The 19,629-nt window shown below is 43.4% G+C and overlaps 1 protein-coding gene and 1 pseudogene across 3 annotated transcripts in view; one reads left to right on the plus strand and one right to left on the minus strand.

Moving 5' to 3' along the window:
- CAPN3 (calpain 3) overlaps positions 1–10,327 on the minus strand; it is a 210,998-nt gene extending 200,671 nt beyond the window's left edge. For 2 of the 3 annotated variants that reach the window (XM_073638927.1, XM_073638926.1), the window contains exon 1: positions 9,715–10,327. In XM_073638927.1, the coding sequence (XP_073495028.1) occupies positions 9,715–10,005 (291 nt within the window). In that variant the 5' untranslated portion in view covers positions 10,006–10,327. The remainder of the gene's footprint in view (positions 1–9,714) is intronic. The other variant, XM_073638928.1, reaches the window with a different exon arrangement.
- A 2,493-nt stretch (positions 10,328–12,820) lies between these two features.
- The window catches only part of LOC141153786 (putative N-acetylated-alpha-linked acidic dipeptidase), a 190,381-nt pseudogene continuing 183,572 nt past the window's right edge, over positions 12,821–19,629 (plus strand).

Raw genomic sequence — 19,629 nt, forward strand, 5'->3', positions numbered from 1 at the left:
GCTTTCTGCAGCAGCGCATCCCAGTCGGGATAGTGGCAGAGAAATTGCTGTACCACCAGGTTGAGGACGTGAGCCATGCAAGGCACATGTGTGAAATTGCCAAAGCGTAGATCCGCCACCAGGTTGGCACCTTTATCGCACACGGCCTTCCCTGGCCCCAGGTTCAGTGGAAACGGTCATTGCTGTGAGCCCTCTCGGGCAGGGTCCTCGCTCCTCCTGTTCCAGTCATCATCACATTTTGTTCAAGATTATTGTAATTGTTCTTGTATGTATACCCCTTTTTCACATGTAAAGCGCCATGGAAGAAATGGCGCTATAATAATAAATAATAATAATAATTGCTCAAACTCAGCCTGGATAGCTGTCCACAACTCTTGAGCGGTGTGACTGCGATCTCCAAGGCATATTAATCTAAACACTGCCTGATTGCGGTGAGTTCTGGCTGTGCCGTACGGAGGTGGAGGGAATTCTCTCTGCACTGTTGGAACACACGTCTCATTAATGCAGAGATTGAGGGCACAGGTGGAGGCCCTAGAGGAGGTGGAGGAGGCAGAAGCAGTGGACTAAGTGTTAGATACAGAGGTTGGTCCCGCAAGCCTTGGGGATTCCAAGATTTGTGGAGCGGCCCCATCTCCACAGCCACCAGAGTCACCCATTGCCCAGTCAGCGAGATGTAACGCTCCTGGCCATGCTTGCTCGTCCAGGTGTCAGTGGTGAAATGCACCCTGGCAGACATAGATTTTTTTCAAAGAACGGGTGATGTTGTCTGCTACATTCTGGTGCAGTGCAGGCACATCTTTGTTAGAGAAGTAATGGTGACTGGGCAAGTGGTACTGGGAAACTGCGATGGCCACCAGCTTTCGGAAACTGTCTGCATCCACCAGGCGGAAAGGGAGCATTCCGTGACCAACAGATTGGAGATGGTGGATTTGGCATGTGTAGGAGGAAACAATCTTTTATGTGACAACAACTTCGGGACAGGGAGTTGGATGCTGTGCTGAGAGAGTAGATTCTGAAATGTGGACTCCTGGCTAGAGCAAAGAAATTAGCACAAAAGATTTATATACTGAAATGTGGCCTAGTTTCTGGACCACGCTATTAGCACAAAGAATTTAGATTTTGAAATGTGGACTCCTGGCTGAAGCACAATATTAGCACAAAAGATTTACATGCTGAAATGTGGCCTGCTGTCTGGACTACACAATTAGCAAAATAGATTGATATGCTGGAAGGTCGATTTCACACAGGATCCTATTTATCTGAACTAGCTGAATGACAATCAACCGCCTAGATAACTATCCTGTAGCAGCGGCAGTAGCAGCCTCTTTGTGCTGTTACACAGACAAAACAACTTGTCCGCTCTTTATATGGAGAGGGACATGTTACTTCGGCAGTTAATGGCACAAGCCCTCGTGTCTGGACGTTGTGGATGGTTTCTGCGCCCTGATTGGCTACCAGAATCTCCACACACTAAGTTAATAAAAAAAAAAGAATAACTGTCCGCCGCTCCTCTGACCTCTCTCCACTCAAACACGTTCCCCCCACTCATCATACAGCACCATTATTCTAGTCAAAGTCCTAACAAAAGCATTAGTGGAAACGTAATCATTTACTGAACTTTGGCCGAATTTTTCCAATTTTGAGGAAAATGCTCGGGGATCCAAACACGAATCCGAATGTGCAATGTTCGTGACGACTGAGATTGGCGAACATTTTCCGAACAAGTTTGCTCATCTCTACGTGTAATTATAGAAAGATAGTCCAGAAGAAAATAAAACATTTAACCACAGTAGCTAGATAATTCTATGCTAAATGACATCTCCAATGTCAAAAACATCATGTTTGGTCATGGGACAGCCAAAAGGTTAACCTTTGCACTACCATTGAAAGCTGCAGGAGCTCGGGCCATTATTCTCAGTGGTGACAATCAGAATGCTTAGCCAGGTATGGTGGAAGACAAACCCGGTGACATGGGGTCAGACCCACCTATTGTTCTCTCTCTACACAAGACACATTGACTTTTCTAGACAACTCTGAAAGGTTCCAGGCATTGTCTTACTTTTCAAACCTTTCAAGCCATTGTCATTGCATGCAAACCTTACAGGAACATAAACTACACTGCTCAAAAAATAAAGGGAACACTTAAACAACAGAATACAACTCCAAGTAAATCAAACTTCTTTGAAATCAAACTGTCCACTTAGGAAGCAACACTGATTGACAATCAATTTCACATGTTGTTGTGCAAATGGAATAGACAATAGAAGGAAATTATTGGCAATTATCAAGACACACTCAATATAGGAGTGGTTCTGCAGGTGGGGACCACAGACCACATCTCAGTACCAATGCTTTCTGGCTGATGTTTTGGTCACTTTTGAATGTTGGTTGTGCTTTCACACTCGTGGTAGCATGAGACGGACTCTACAACCCACAGAAGTTGCTCAGGTAGTGCAGCTCATCCAGGATGGCACATAAATGTGAGCTGTGGCAAGGTGGTTTGCTGTGTCTGTCAGCGTAGTGTCCAGAGGCTGGAGGCGCTACCAGGAGACAGGCCAGTACACCAGGAGACTTGGAGGGCCGTAGGAGGTCAACAACCCAGCAGCAGGACCGCTACCTTCGCCTATGTGCAAGGAGGAACAGTAGGAGCACTGCCAGAGCCATGCAAAATGACCCCCAGTGGGCCACAAATGTGCATGTGTCTGCACAAACTGTTAGAAACTGACTCCATGAGGGTGGTATGAGGGCCCGATGTCCACAGATGGGGGTTGTGCTCACAGACCAACACCGTGCAGGGTGCTTGGTATTTGCTACAGAACACCAGGATTGGCAAAGTCGCCACTGGCGCCCTGTGTTCTTCACAGATGAAAGCAGGTTCACACTGAGCACATGTGACAGACGTGGCAGAGTCTGGAGACGCCGTGGAGAGCGATCTGCTGCCTGCAACATCCTTCAGCATGACCGGTTTGGCAGTGGGTCAGTAATGGTGTGGGGTGGCATTTCTTTGGAGGGCCGCACAGCCCTCTATGTGCTCGCCAGAGGTAGCCTGACTGCTATTAGGTATCGAGATGAGATCCTCAGACCCCTTGTGAGACCATATGCTGGTGCGGTTGGCCCTGGGTTCCTCCTAATTCAGGACAATGCCAGACCTCATGTGGCTGGAGGGTGTCAGCAGTTCCTGCAAGATGAAGACATTGAAGCTATGGACTGGCCTGCCCATTCCCCAGACCTGAATCTGATTGAGCACATCTGGGACATCATGTCTCGCTCCATCCACCAACATCACGTTGCACCACAGACTGTCCAGGAGTTGGCGGCTGCTTTAGTCCAGGTCTGGGAGGAGATCCCACAGGAGACCATCCGCAACCTCATCAGGAGCATGCCCAGGCGTTGTAGGGAGGTCATACAGGCACGTGGAGGCCACACACAATACTGAGACTCATTTTTACTTATTTTAAGGACATTGCATCAAATTTGGATCAGCCAATAGTGTGTTTTTCCGCTTTAATTTTGAGGGTGACTCCAAATCCAGGCCTAAATTGGTTAATAAATTTGATTTTCATTGATGATTTTTGTGTGATTTTGTTGTCCGCATATTCAACTTTGTACAGAACAAAGTATTCAATGAGAATATTTCATTCATTCAGATCTAGGATGTGTTATTTGAGTGTTCCCTTTATTTTTTTGAGCAGTGTAGTATGGATATAGTTCAATCTATGTGCAAGGAAGCCAAACGGAAGTTCAAGAATATTTACAAACTGTGACTCCAGAATTTTCTTTACATTGCATTCTGTTGGGAACCAGTATTTTTCAGAGACTTAGATCCAAAGCAATTTTTAACCAATACCTTAAAAGTAGCACTCAGACCATTCTTTTTATCATCTATCACCTTAGCCATGCTTATGTGCAAAGTGCACGTATTAATACTTACAGATCACTTCAATCCTCTTCTGCACCATGTGACCACAGCTCTGACAAGGTTCTTCCGTGTGGACCAGAAATCACTTTCACCTATGATAGCCTCGATGAGAGTCTCATAGACTTGATTAAGTGCGATCAGTAAATATTTTAAGACATGTTTTGATTATAAATAATAATAATAGTAATTACAAAACAATTGGTGCAGTGTTACTTTTTCAATTATGAGATTTCAGTTTTCTTTTAAGGAGATGAGAATTGTAACATATGAAAGCAATTCTCAATTTTTAAGGGTGTTGAGGGAAAAATTAGAGCAATCATGTAAATGTTAATCAGCTAAGACACAGTGGCACACGGCGTATCCTTAAGGGCTCATGAGCATATAAATCAGACGTGTGCTGTCCACTTTTGATCAGACAGGCCACTGCCCATGTTATTTAACCACTTCGCGCAAGAGCCTGTTTTTGCCTTCGTGACCGGGCCAATTTTTTCAATTCTGACCACTGTCACTTTATGAGGTAATTACTCTGGAACGCTTCAACGTATTCCCCTGATTCTGAGAAGATTGTTTTTTCATGACATATTGTACTTCATGATAGTGGTAAAATTTCTTCGATATAACTTGCGTTTATTTGTGAAAAAATCGGAAATTTGGCGAAAATTTTGAAAATTTTGCAATTTTCAAAGTTTGAATTTTCATGCCCTTAAATCAGAGAGATATGTCACACAAAATAGTTAATAAATAACATTTCCCACATGTCTACTTTACATCAGCACAATTTTGGAACCAAAATTTTTTTTTGTTAGGGAGCTATAAGGGTTAAAAGTTGACCAGCGATTTCTCATTTTTCCAGCAAAATTTACAAAAACATTTTTTTAGGGACCACATCATATTTGAAGTCACTTTGAGGGGTCTTTATGACAGAAAATACCCAAAAGTGACACCATTCTAAAAACTGCACTCCTCAAGGTGCTCAAAACCACATTCAAGAACTTTATTAACCCTTCAGGTGCTTCACAGGAATTTTTGGAATGTGGAAGAAAAAAATTAACATTTAACTTTTTTCACAAAAATGTTACTTTAGACCCAATTTTTTTTTATTTTCACAGGGGTAACAGGAAAAAATGGACCCCAAATTTTTTTGTGCAATTTCTCTTGAGCGTGCTGATACCCCATATGTGAGGGAAAACCACTGTTTGGGAGCACTGCAGGGTTCGGAAGGGAAGGAGCGCCATTAGACTTTTTGAATGTAAAATTTGTCTGAATAATTAGCAGACGCCATGTTGCGTTTGGAGAGCTCCTGATGTGCCTAAACAGTGGAAACCCCCCACAAGTGACACCATTTTGGAAACTAGACTCCTTAGGGAACTTATCTAGATGTGTGGTGAGCACCTTGAACCCCAAGGTGCTTCACAGAAGTTTATAATATTGAGCTGTAAAAATAAAATTTTCACATTTTTCCCACAAAACTGTTTTTCATCCCTTAATTTTGCATTATCATAAGGGTAATAGGATAAATTGCACCATGAAATTTATTGTGCAATTTCTCCTGAACACGCTGATACCCCATATGTGGAGGCAAATTACTGTTTGGGCGCATGGCAGGGTTTGAAAGGGAAGGAGCGCCATTTGACTTTTTGAATGTAAAATTTGTTTGAATAATTAGCAGACGCCATGTCACATTTGGGGAGCCCCTAATGTGCCTAAACAGTGGAAACCCCCCACAAGTGCCACCATTTTGGAAACTAGACCCCTTAGGGAACTTATCTAGATGTGTGGTGAGCACCTTGCACCCCCAGCTGCTTCACAGAAGTTTATAATATTGAGCCGTGAAAATAAAATTTTCACATTTTTCCCATAAAAAATGTTTTTCATCCCCTAATTTTGCATTATCATAAAGATAACCGGAGAAATTGCACCATGAAATTTGTTGTACAATTTCTCCTGAGTACGCCGATACCCCATATGTGGGGGAAAACCACTGCTTTGGTGTACGGCAGGGTTCGGAAGAGAAAGGAGCGCTATGTTGGCTGCGATAGGTTGCAGACACCATGTCACATTTGAAGAGTCGCTGACATGCCGAAACAGCAGAAACCCCCACAAGTGACACCATTTTGTAAACTACACCTCTCAAGGAATTCATCTAGGGAAGTAGTGAGTATTTTTTAATTTTTAAATTTATACCATTGGGCAGTGAAAAAAGCATAATTATATTTTTACCACAAAAAAATGTTTTACCCTCAGATTTTACATTTTCACACAGGGCAATGGGTAAAAATGGTGCCGAAATGTGTCACACAATTTCTTCTAAAAGTGTCAATACCCCATATGTGGCTGTATCGTACCGCTTAGCCATACGGTGAGATCTGGGGGGGACGGAGTGCTATTTGACAATTGGAGAACAAATTATTGTAGAATAGGCATTTGGATTTGGGAGCACAAAATTTTCTGAATTTCTTTTGGGGGGCAAGGGTCATTTCGCTTTTCCAGAGCCTTTCTGCTACCAGTAACTTGGAAGTCCCTTATATTTTTAACAGATGATGGACCTGAGTGGGGACTAGCTTTTTTTGAGGACTGAGTTGAAGCTTTTATTGGGAACATTTTACGTAACATTTATCCGGCGCTCTATGCTGAGCACTTACATCGGGGTTGCCATCTAAATTTCCAAGTGATGTAATTCAGATGAAACCCCTGCAGGATCCATTCACTGTAATGAGGCAGCAGAGTTACTCTGGACACCGTCTGGCCTCTGTTTAGCGGTGTCCTTTTTTTCAGAAGTGCACAAAACTGTGGCCAACCGCACTTTTATGCACGCCTAAAACAAATGACACCGTGGGATCACAGGCCAGACGGCATCCACAGTGGCCTATATCTGTCTCATTACAGGGAATCTTCCATCATGGGTTCCGGCTGAATCACATATTTCAGAGATTTACATGGAAACTCTGGTGTAAGTGCTCAGCGCAGAGCGCAGGATAAATGTGGGCAGAGCCTTACTGCGATCTTTGGGAGACATAACAAACAAATCAGTAGCAGGTGAAGAATTGGTTTTATTTATTTTTTATGCCGTTCCTAGTGTGATATAACTGATTAGATTACTTTATTCTTCGGGTCAGTGCGATTACAGAGATACCAGATTTATATCGGGTTTTTATGTCTGACAGCTGTCACACACTAAAAGACGCTTTTTTTGCAAAATCTAGTTTTTGCATCACCATATTTTGAGAGCTATAATTTTTCCATATTTCGGCCGACAGAGTCATGTGACGGATTGTTTTTTGCGGGACGAGTTGACATTTTTATTGGTACCATTTTTGGGTACGTGACATTTTTTGATTTCTTTATATTCCGTATTTTGGGAGGTAAAATTAACAAAAACAAACAATTCAGGAATTGTTTTTTGAGGTTTTTTTTTATGCCGTTCTGCGTGTGGTAAAAGTGATCAGGCAGTGTTATTCTTCGGGTCAGTACGTTTACAGCGATACTACACTTACTGTATTTTTTTTTATGTTTTGGCGCTTTTACACAATAAAACAATTTTATAGAAAAAAATATTTTTTTTGCATTGCTTTATTCTGAGCGCTATAACTTTTTTATTTTTCGGCTGATGGAGCTGTATGGCGGCTTTTTTTTTGCGTAACAAGATGACATTTTCAGTGGTACCATTTTTATTTCTATTTTGTTTTTTGATCGCATTTTTTTCCACTTTTTGTTTGGCGATATGATGAAAAAGCATATTTTTTTGCTCCGTTTTTTATTTATTTTTATTACGGTGTGCACAGAAGGAGTTAATTAGTGTGATAGTTTTATAGCTCGGGTTGTTTCGGACGTGGCGATACCAAATATGTGTACTTTTTTGGGTTTTGTAAAAATATACGGATTTATTGGTTTAATATTTTATTTATTTATTTTTATTTATTTTGTGATTTTTTTTTTAATAGTTTAAAAACTTTTTTTTTTACTTTTTTTTACATTTTTTCTTAGTCCCTGTATGGGACATTAATTTTTATTTTTCTGATCACTGATCTCATGTAATGTAATAGACATGTATTACATTATATTACATGAGATCTTCCCTGACTGTTTCAGTCAGAGTCTCCTGTCTGGCTACAGCTGCAGCTGAGCCAGACAGGACACCATATATGGCAGAGCTGGAGGCGGTCATGTGACCTCCAGCTGCCATAGCAACCCCAGGTCCTGGAAGGACTCGGAGGTCTTCGGAGAGGTAAGTTGACGACCCCCTCTCCTCCTGCTGTCTCCTATATGCCGCGATCACTATAGATCGCAGCATATAGAAGACAGCTAAGGGTTAACATCACTGGGACCTGATCTAATCAGGTCCCGATGATGTTCCCTGTCAGAGCTAACGCTCTGCACCGGAATCGCAGCGCTTGCAGGACCCTGGGGGTCCTGAGCGCTGCGAGACCACCCACCGTTTTTAAACGTCGGCGCTGCACAGAGCCCAGCAAGCGCCGACGTTTATCTACAGTGGGCGGTCGGGAACCGGTTAATAGGGCTGTTCAGATGAACAATTTTTCTCTCAATCTGACAAAAAAAAATAAAAAAAAATCGCACCATGCACTATTCTCTTTTTAGTCTCATCCATTCAAGCCTACAGGTGCGTAAAACAAAATTGGATTGCACACAGAACATCAGAGTAGCATCTGATTTTTAAGTGTACATTTTTATTATTAACCTAGGAAACTGCATTTGATCATGTACAAGTTTTAATGTAGATGTATGAAATCGAATTGCACGCAGACGGCACACGGACATAGAAAAATGGACACATGGATGGTACTCGGATGAAAATTGTATGAATTTTCTGAATGAAACTCGGACGATTTATCAAACGCTCGTCTGCAGCTGGCCTTACACTGTGCAGTTCCACAGAGCAAAGTTAGCTCTATAGTCAAGTAACCACTAGGGTTCTTCTTTATGACTGTATTGTAGAACATCCTTAGCGCCTACATATTGTAATAGTTATACTTTGATACAGACTAGGTTTTTGATCATTTACGATTATTCCTCGTAGATTGTGAGCCCTCGCGGGCAGGGTCCTCGCTCCTCCTGTACCAGTCGCTGTCACATGGTGTTCAAGATTGTTGTAATTGTTCTTGTATTATACCCCTTTTTCACATGTAAAGCGCCATGGAATAAATGGTGCTATAATAATAAATAATATAAATATATATATAAATATTCCTGTACTTTAATGGTGCCGGAGCTAACGTTATGACCCAAGAAGGATTTAATGATTCCAACATTGGTCATTCTCACTTAGCAAGTAAGTTTAAAACAAAAACATCAGTTTCACATCTTTTATTAGTAGTTCAGGTTATGCCAAATCAGTTCTTCAGAAGGACTTTAATAGTGTCCAACTGGGTGCCATCATGGTTCTGGTATTTTAAACTGCAAGAATGGTGCAGTAGACCTGGTTGAAATCCTATGGAGTATGTTTATTGCTAAAGTGATCAGAGACCAATGACGTACATGTACACAAGTCTCATTTCTCAAATCTCAGCATCTAAGAATTCATTTAGAAACCACTGCTGTAGTGGTGCAAAGTTTACATGGTTTACTATCCGCACAGGAACTATATGGATGGTATATGTCCACAGCTTCCTATGGATGTATACCACTAATGCCTCTATATGTAATCTCTGTGAATGATCATAAGTAAATCAATCAGACCTTGTGGATTTACACTATGCAAATTAAATTTTGGGTGGTTATCAAAAAGAGGTTTTACTATAGCTTCTCCATCACACACACATAGACAAGAAGTTACTTACTGGAGGGCGTTTCCATTCAAACTTGACAGGATATGTCTGACTGTAGAACAGAGAAGTGTCATTTGGTGGAAAGTCTCGATCCTCGAAAAGAACTTTTTTCTCTAGGTATTTGCCCCGGAGCTGTTCAAAGTTTTTTTCTTTTCCAGCTATAATGGGTAAGTTCCTGCTGAGGATGGCGGAGTAGATCCCTCCACCGCCAACACCTCCTGGAGCAGCTTCATTGGTATTGCTGGTGGCAGCTGAGCCAGATTCGGACGGTTGTACTACCTTGGCAACTACTTCTGACGGCATGAATAATGTGTGTCTGTAGAAGGAAGTGCAGAATTATCTGGACACACAAGTTTTGCAACTTCTCAGGAAAAAGGAAGTTCCTTGTTATGCAAGCCCTCTCGTACAGGGTGGTTACAGCTTTATTTTAGTTTAACATGCCTTGAAATTAGGCAAGAGAAAACCATTACTTCCAGTCTTCTTCCAAGGAAATCCACAAGTCAGCTTCAGTGTTGGTGCACAAGATTTTTAAGCAGGTTGTCGTGTGAACTTTAGAAAGTGTCTGTATTCTCTGCCCTGGTGCTCTGAAGAAGCTCCTGCCAGGAGACTAAAAATAAACAGCGAGGCTCTTTCGGATTCCTCTGATCAAAACATGGCCTCAGGGAACATATGTTCAGTCATAACTTGCCTTAATTGAAAGGTGTATTACAGCTTATTAACAGCATTCAATGGGAAATCTCGCTGCTGCTTTTTCTATTAAGTGATTCCCATCGGCGTGTTTTGTATAACCTGTAGATCAAGAAATTATAGGAATTGCAGACTATTACTGTAATAAAATGCAGATTACAACATTATCTCTTTTGCAACTCACAATCAAACATTTCCAGCACCAACAAAAAGAAGGTTTAAAATATAGTAAAGGGAAGCCATTGTCAGAAAATAACCTGCTGTTTAAATCAGATTTTTGTGTTACATATATATTTTTGGAATGTATATTTGTACAATAAAAAAAAATGAATTAAAAAATAATTATAGTAATCTTGCAATTTTCACACTGGCCACTGGGGTTTTTCTAGACTAGTACTTCCTGTTCTTTCAGGAAGCGTTTTCATCAGTCTCTTTATCATTAGAGGCAGTCTTACAATGACAAGCAAAACCTCTATACACAGCTGATAACTCAGGTGTAGCGGTGTCTAAAGAACGCTGCAAGGCAGGATTCAAGTACGCCACAGCAGAAGAGAAGGCAGAAACCAAACACTGGCTTTATTATGTAAAAAGGGATTATATGCCGGAAGATAATAACAGTTTTTACAATGATAATATTAGTAAAGTGAATATAAGGCGAAATAGCTTAAGCGTATCACACAAACTGTGCTCTAGCTATGGCAATGAAAGTACAATACAAACAGTATAAATCAAGTTTCACAAACTATTCTCGGCTAATTCACTATCTGGCCTTCCGCTAATCGGGCCACGCTGCTACGGTGTCCTAACTAAAGAAAACTGTGCTAAACCCTAACACAGTTCAACATCGGTGTTTCACTCATAATTCTGCAGAAAAAGAACAGGTAGGCAGCTGCTGCTTGGTTCTGATATAGCTGAGCCAGATGAGTTGCACTTGAGTTCTTTCTCCTGTATATTGGATCTCTTTCCCTCTGAAGGTCCGGAAAGTCTTGTATCACTTTCAATGATGTGAGATGGCTGACACTCTGTTATCTGTTACCTCAGGTCACCAGTGTTCAGGGATGCTGTTCTGGACAAGCGATGCAGTTCTTTACTTTTGGACACAGTCCTGACAACAAATAGTCTGAACTTTATCTTTTCCCCAGTGAACATCAGGTCCTTTTATTGTCTCTCTTTATCAGGACACAGGCAAACGTCCTGTCTGTTACCTCAGACACAAACGAGGTCTCCCTCACTTCCTGGTTCTTCTTCCTTCAACAGCACACACCAAAACAACAAGGGGAGAGGCAACTAGTCCAAGAGCAATAATCAGAGGGGAGTATGGTCTCTTAAAGCTACAGTGTTATTCAATGTACAGTAAAGGCTGACCCCCTACACAGGATCAACCAATCGCAATAGGTGATGTTAAAGCTGACCTGACCTTCCTTCACAATGACCTTTGCACACTCTCATTAGATCCTTTAATTCAAAATACAAGGTCAGGTTCAGACCATTGTGGCTATGTACATATGTTATTTCCTGGAATTACAGGAAGTTAAAGTCTAAAAAAGTCCAAGTGGTCAGTGTGAGAAGATGCAAGATGTCTAGATTTCATTTTTAATACATATAGAGATATATATAAAAAAAAGAAAAAAAAGCAAAACATTGCCAATCATTTAAAAATACATTTATCACAAAAAAATGATTTAAAGGGAACCTGTCACATGATTAACAACATTTCAGAAAGTGAACTGTTGAATAAAACAATCAATCATTCTTCTTCAACTCTCTGATGTGCCGGGACTTGCATTACAACATGTATTTTGTCACCCACCGTTGCAGTTCTTTCTGGGTCTCATTGAAGCCCATACTCCATTGCTCCTCAGCGGTCTCACATACAACTCAGGCCTTCCCTCTCTACTGAACATCCACTGGGCCTCTGCCGACTGTCATATGTTCTCAAGATGAATCTGTCCTAGACTTTTGGTCTTCTACCAACCTTCTTTCCGACTACATGTCTCAAATAATAAAGGCCACCACTTGGCCTTTCAACTTGACACCACTTTTATAGTCTCTGGTCTGGAACTAAACTATTTCTCCACATGCAGAACTCCAGTTGTTCTCTGCACTATCTTCACTAACCTCTCCTCTCACCACCCCTCTCTCTACACCCAAGGGGTATGGTGAGGACTGTAATTCAGCACAACCTGGTCTACAGCTATTCCTGCTTTCTAGGGATCTAATCTGCACTTCTCTAGCTCTCACTCCTACTCTTGGTGGGAGAATCTGTGACACCCCAGGGGTCTGGTTGCCACAGTAATAGAGATATTATGTCTGAGAGCAAGTGGGAGGTTTCTCTGGTCAGGAGCCCTAAGCATGCAACACGGCCCACCCAGACCTGGGAGGGGAGGAATCTGCCCTTATAAACTGGGTCTGGGGCGGGATTAGTGAGTGAAGCTGGGGACAGAGCCTGCAGAACAAGCAGAGCAGTCAGAGCCTGGAAAGGGAAAGTGAGAACAGGAGCTCTGTAGGAGCAGCAGCTGAAGGCCAGGGGCTGTGAGCAGAGATATAGCTCGCCCTGGCTGAAGTTACTAAAGCCGGACACAGGAGTCCGAGGCTGTGGGGACTGATATACACCCAGCAGCAGAAACCAGGCGGCAGGGGATTCCAGGTCCTCTGGCCATAGAAGCCCGGAGGCTCAGTCACAAAGAAGGGACCAGCGCCGCCATCCAGGAGCGGAGGCTAACAGAAGGCCCCAAGTCACCAGCCATACGGGTGAGCACCACACGGTATACTCAGGGACGTGGGCTACTTGTAACCGCTGACAGCAAGGTAGCCAGGAAGAGTGCAGATAAACGGGGAGGCCTACAACTCCACCTGGCCAGGGGAACTCCTGCTTGCTCGCAGACTGACCAGGCCCCTTATACTAGCCAGTACTCCCGGGAGGGTCTGCCTTGTACCATCAGTAAAGACCCTGAACTGCACCTCACGGCTCTGTGATTCCTTGCCGCACCAGCACCATTAGCACTGGGACCCTCACACCATCACTCCCATCATCTCTCACATTAGCTGCCCTGAGGCAATACTTCTCCCGTGGGGAGTTATCCCATACTCGGCTGTGCAAACAACATCAGCCTCAGCGGTCGGCAGCACAGCGGCGTTCCCCACTGACCGCAATCCACGGGTGGCGTAGTCGGACATTTGCTATACATTAAGACTGCCACTGGTTTGACCACCCTGGGCACGGACCGGGTCAGCGCCACACGGAGACTACAACCCCCAGCATTCTACAACAGGCCCAGTTCCGGGTTCCCCTGCACAGCACAGGCCCAGGGGGCGTGTCAAATCCCTTTTTCTATCTTCCGCTGATAGCCACTCATGGTTCTACAACACAACATGCCACACATTTCTCTTCAGTCAGTCCTACATTTAACCCCTGGGGCCATGGGGTACTCGGTAGCAGGGCTGGTCCTGTATTGGGGTAGTCTCGGCGGCAATGACCCGGTCCGTCGCCCAGAGTGGTCAATCAATAAAAAGTCAATTTGGGGAAATAAAGATTTGGGGATAATGTTCATGACGCCACCCGTGGTATGCGGCTATATGGGTCCGCCGCTGCGGTGCAGATCCGCTGGGGCTGATGGTGACGCAGCAGAGTTGGTTCAGTTCTCCACGGGTAGAGCTAAGCTCCAGTGCAGTATATAGTGGATTTTTTTTTGAGGTAGATGTTGCTGGTGTAGTGCAAGGTAGGTGATGGTGCAGCAATTATTCAAGGACACAGTGGGGTGCAGTCTTCAGGTTTTACTCACAGTTATTAAGTATCCAGGTTACAGTTACTGGTCTGTAACCGCCCACGTCGTCCTGTGTCCTCCGGGGAAGTGATCCAACCAACTCTCATATCTTGGAAGCACTTGAACGGGACCCCTTTCTGTGTACCTCTCCAGGTCGTCTCACTGCGCTGGCTCTCACCCTCCTGCCCTGCACCTCACACCCAGTGTCACAAGCCAGTGGTTGCGGGCCTTGTCGGGCGACGTCCGATCTGTCCCCTTGGTCCTATATGGCCACATTTTCGGCGATTGAGTGTGCAATATGGTTACAGCACATGAAATACTGCAACCTCTGGTTTGCTAGCTGAGCCCTAAAGTACTCCACTAGGCTGGGGCCGGTCCCCTTCTGCGGCCTGATCCCTCCACGTCAATGTGAATTCGGGCGCACGGGTGGCATCCCGCACTCGCCCTGCCCCTGGGATCCCTTCTGTCTCTCTCTGGAGCCTTTCCCACTGGTCCGGTTTCTCTCCTCACTTTCCTCCTGGCCCTCTCTGTCTGGGCCCTACTCCTCACTCCACTCCTCTCAACTCCTGCTCCAAGGGTTGGAGCCAGGAAAATGGACCCTTCTAGATGTTTCCACCTTCCTTATATACCCTTCCTGTTTGTGCTCCCCTAAACTTCTTCCTCCACCCACCTCCTCCACTTAGTTCCACCCTCCAGACAGGGACCAGGGACTGTGCTCTCCCTCAGGAGCAATCTCACCCTTCCCTAATGAAGTGGTGTTGCGTTGGATGTGGGTGTGTGGGTCCCGGGTAGTGCTCCCTCCTTACCTAAAAGTGGGGTACCACATCTCTGGATGAGATGCAGTAGCTCTGTGGCAACTGGACCAGCAGGGGCGCCACAAACCCCTTGCTACCACATTCCTGTTAAAGTTCTGGCACCAATTTACATACATAACACATTTTATAAAATAAATTACCAGCAATATAAGCTATACCCATTAAAACTTAGACAACATGTCCCAAAGAGCTCATAACAAATGGCGGTATGCACCTCTCTTTACTCTCTTACACATAGCTACTAACTGGTTATATTAGGCACAATAGGGATGGACATAGTCTATGTACACTAGATGGATGCTCCTTGCCGCCCAGAAAGCAGCTAGCAGCATCCTACTGTCTATTAGTTTACATATAAAATATGTTTAATAACTCGCAATTACTGGCTGTGTGTTGGAGAGCCTTGAGGTTGTTGCTCCATGTAGACCTATTGCAAACCACGTCTGTGTCTGTTTAAACCCTAGAGCACTTTGGATGACCACAATGGTTGCGAAATGAATAATTCTATGATAATTTGCTTCATTTGTGTTTTGGCAATTTTTTATATTTTTAATTAAAAGTCATTCTTACCTTACTTTAGTTTATGTTCACACGCTGTGTTTTTGCTGCATTTTTTCATGCAAATTTTAAGCTGTGTTTTACTGTACCAGCAAAAGCTATAAGATTTCAGAAATCTCATTCACACATTCGTTTTTTACCTGATTGATTTGGAAAACTGCTGCGTTTTTGCAAACTGCAGCATGTCACTTTTTTCAGCGTTTTGCAGCATTTTTCACCCATTGAAAGCAATAGGTAGTGCAAAAACGCAGGAATCAGGTTTTACTGCGTTTTTGGTGCAAAAACCTTAAGGAAGTTTCATCATGCTTTTTTTGGGGGGGGGGCGCTAAACTTTATCAGCATGCACAAGAGACAATAAAACACAGCAAAAACGCAGCAAAACCTGCTTTTTGTAAGCAGCTTCTTTTCTGTGAACGCAACCTGTGAACATAGCCTTATGGTATGTACAAACAAATGCATTTTTGGTCCATGTGACAACAGGTAGAATGTGAACCCTATGTTAGACTATGTGCACTGTAGGCGATTTTCCACACCGACCTCAGGTCCACATGGAAAAAAAATCAAGGCATGCGCAAGTCTGGTCCTCGCTCCACAATTTTCTGACATGACTGGTTGCATAAACTAAGTGACTGTGTGAATGTTTGCCTTAGGCATCATGCACATCATCATATTGTGATGCCATATTGTGCCTCACCAACACAACTGATTAAGTCCGACTGAAACAAAAATTGCGCACTGCTGTGTGTCTGAAACCGGAGGCGTGCAGAATGTGGAAACATACACTGAACAAGAACAAAAAGGTAACAATTTGCACTGTGGAATGTATGAAACCCATATACGGTGTCGGCTCTGACCCTGCTCCAGCTGAAATGCTGTGACTGTCATTTCTTTTCAAGCCATGTTACTCTATTTTATTGCTGTTAAAGTTCAGCTTTTGATTATTATAACACGCTCAACCAGTTATAACCCGTTAACCTCCTTTAGACCAAGGCATCAACCAGGTGGTTGTATTTGTCGGAAGCACTGTTTAACTGACAGAGAGAAGGTCAGCACCCTCTAGTGGTAGTCTTTCATAGATTTGTTTCATGGTATATGTCCTGGTTCTATCTGATTCAGACAGGTTGCCAGGATTGCTATAGCGAAGTGTTACAGAGCTCTATGTGTACTCTGTGGAAGAAAATGAGGAATTCATCAAAAGTCAAATCAGACTACAATAACCAATATAGAATTTCATGACCCACAGCATTTTCCATTTTTGCTTTTTCGTATTTTGCTCCCCTTCTTTTCAGGGCCAGAACTTTTTTATTTTTTGTTCAATATGGTCATGTGAGGGCTTATTTTTTGCGGGATGAGTTGTACTTTTCCACAGTTTTTTGGAGTTTTTCTTTTACCACGTTCACTCAATGCTAAAACTAACCTGCCATTATTATTATCCAGGTTATTACGAGTTCGTAGACACCAAACATGTATAGGTTCTTTTTTATTTAAGTGGTGAAAAAAAAATCCAAAGTTTGCTTAAAAAAAAAAAAAAAATGGCGCCATTTTCCGGGACCCTTAGCGTCTCCATTTTTCAGGATCTGGGGCTGGGTGATAGCTTATTTTTTGCGCGCCAAGCTGACATTTTTATTGATACCATGTTGTGATAAATCCGATGTTTTGATCGCCAGTTATTGCATTTTACTGCAATGTTGCGGTGACCAAAAAAACGTAATTCTGGCGTTTGGAATATTTTTCTCGCTACACCTTTTGGCAATCGGATTAATTCTTTTTTTTATGTTGATAGATCAGGCGATTCTGAACACGGCGGTACCAAATATGTGTATGTGTTTATTTTTTTTATTATTATTTTATTTTGAATGTGGCAAAGGGGGGTGATTTAAACGTTTATATATTTTTTATATTTTTAAAAACTTTTTTTTTTTTTTTTTTACACTTTTTGCATGCTTCTATAGTCTCCATAGGAGACTTGAAGCAGCAGTTGTCCGATCGCCTCTGCTACATAGAGGCGATGAGCAGATCACCTCTATGTAGCAGAAATGCTCCTGTGCTATGAGCGCCGACCACTAGGTGGCGCTCCTAGCAATCTTTACATGACAACCACAGGGGTATGCTACAGACCCCGGGTTGCCATGCCCACCCATCAGTGACCCGCGATCACGTGATGGGGTCACCGATGGGCGGGGTAAGTGACGCGCTTCCGGCGCAGCTCTGTTAAATGCCGCTGTCAGAGATTGATAGCGCCATTTAACTAGTTAACAGCTGTGGGTGTAAAGCGATTCCATCCGCGGCTGTTGCGGGCACATGTCAGCATGTGCCAGGTTCAGTGGGGGCTCAGCGCCGGAGTCCCCGCTGAACCAGCTTTTCCGACGTGGTGCATACTATTACTGACCACGTCGGAAAGAGGTTAAAGTGATTAACTTTTGACACTGCTAATTTAAGGATTGGAATTAAAAATTTCCCTCACATCATCGTTGGTCTCATACTATCAGTTATAGACAAAAATGTTACACTACAAAGCTTTGGTTTACATGTTTTGGTCCAAGGACCACAATACTGAACCAATCCAAAGGGCCGCAATTTTTTTAAAGGGTACTTATATGAATACAAAACCAGAACCATCATCAGTGCATTAATACATCACCGGAACCAAATTCTGGGTATTTAAGAAGGGTTTGGAGAGTTTTTGCTCAGTTTCTGCTCCAAAAAAAATTAGAGTGAACATACGGTAACCAGGGGTGTACATAGAAATCATGGGGCTCCATTGCAGAAGCTCTAATTGCCCCCCCCCCCCAAATAAATAAATAAATATTTGTCTATGTCACAGAAGAGCAGATCTCACAACTTTCCAGCCTTTACATAGTAATTTTCCTCCTGCTAAAGTCCTAGATCCCTCTTTCATTTCCCCATAAAGTATGATGCCAACAAAAGTGCCCCCCAAACAGAGTATGATAGCCCCAAGGTGCATTCCTCCACATTAGCCTCCACATGCACAGTATAATGACCCTATAATACCCCACTTCAACTCCCAAGGCAAAGTATTGTGACACCAACACAGTATGATCCCCCAACTGTGACCCCCACAGAGCCCTCCATACACTATAATGGGCTTACATACAGTATAATGGCCTGCTCTAGCCCTCCAAACAGTATAATGGCCCCCCACATAGCCCTCAAAATATTATAATGGCCCCACATAGCCTTCCATATAGTATAATACCCCACTGATAATCCTCCATATAGTATAATGCGCCCCCATAATCCTCCATATAGTATAATGCGCCCCCCCCTAATCCTCTATATAGTGTAATGAACTTCCCATGGTCCTCCATAGAATATAATTCACTCCCCACAGTACTCCATACAGTATATTACACACCCCATAGGGTGAAATGTAGCCCCTATATAGTATAATGCACCCCACAGTCCTGCAGTGTTATGGGCACCAAGTACTCACTGATTTTTAAAATACGATGTATTTTAAATAAGCCGACCCGAGTATAAGCCGAGGCCCCTAATTTTACTACAAAAAAACAGGAAAAACGTATTGACTCGAGTGTAAGCCTAGGGTGGGAAATGCAGCAGCTAATAGTAAATTTCCCAATCCTGATATGTATGGCACCCATCATCACCCAATCCTGGTACGTATGGCACCCCTCAACCCCTAATCCTGGTATGTGTGGCCTCCTCAATCCCCCAATCCTGGTATGTGTTGCCTCTTCCATCCCCCAATCCTGGTATGTGTGGCCTCCTCAATCCCCCAATCCTGGTATGTGTGGCCTCCTCAATCCCCCAATCCTGGTATGTGTGGCCTCCTCAATCCCCCAATCCTGGTATGTGTGGCCTCCTCAATCCCCCAATCCTGGTATGTGTGGCCTCCTCAATCCCCTAATCCTGGTATGTGTGACCTCCTCAATCCCCCCAATCCTGGTATGTGTGGCCTCCTCAATCCCAGAATCCTGGTATGCGTGGCCTCCTCAATCCCCCAATCCTGGTATGCGTGGCCTCCTCAATCCCCCAATCCTGGTATGCGTGGCCCCCTCAATCACCCAATCCTGGTATATGTGGTCCCCTCAATCCCCCAATCTTGGTATTTATGGCCTTCC

This window comes from Phyllobates terribilis, unplaced genomic scaffold (genome assembly GCF_046119375.1).
Source record: "Phyllobates terribilis strain yellow unplaced genomic scaffold, ASM4611937v1 Scaffold_7__3_contigs__length_470593459, whole genome shotgun sequence".
Classification (NCBI taxonomy): Eukaryota; Metazoa; Chordata; class Amphibia; order Anura; family Dendrobatidae; genus Phyllobates; species Phyllobates terribilis.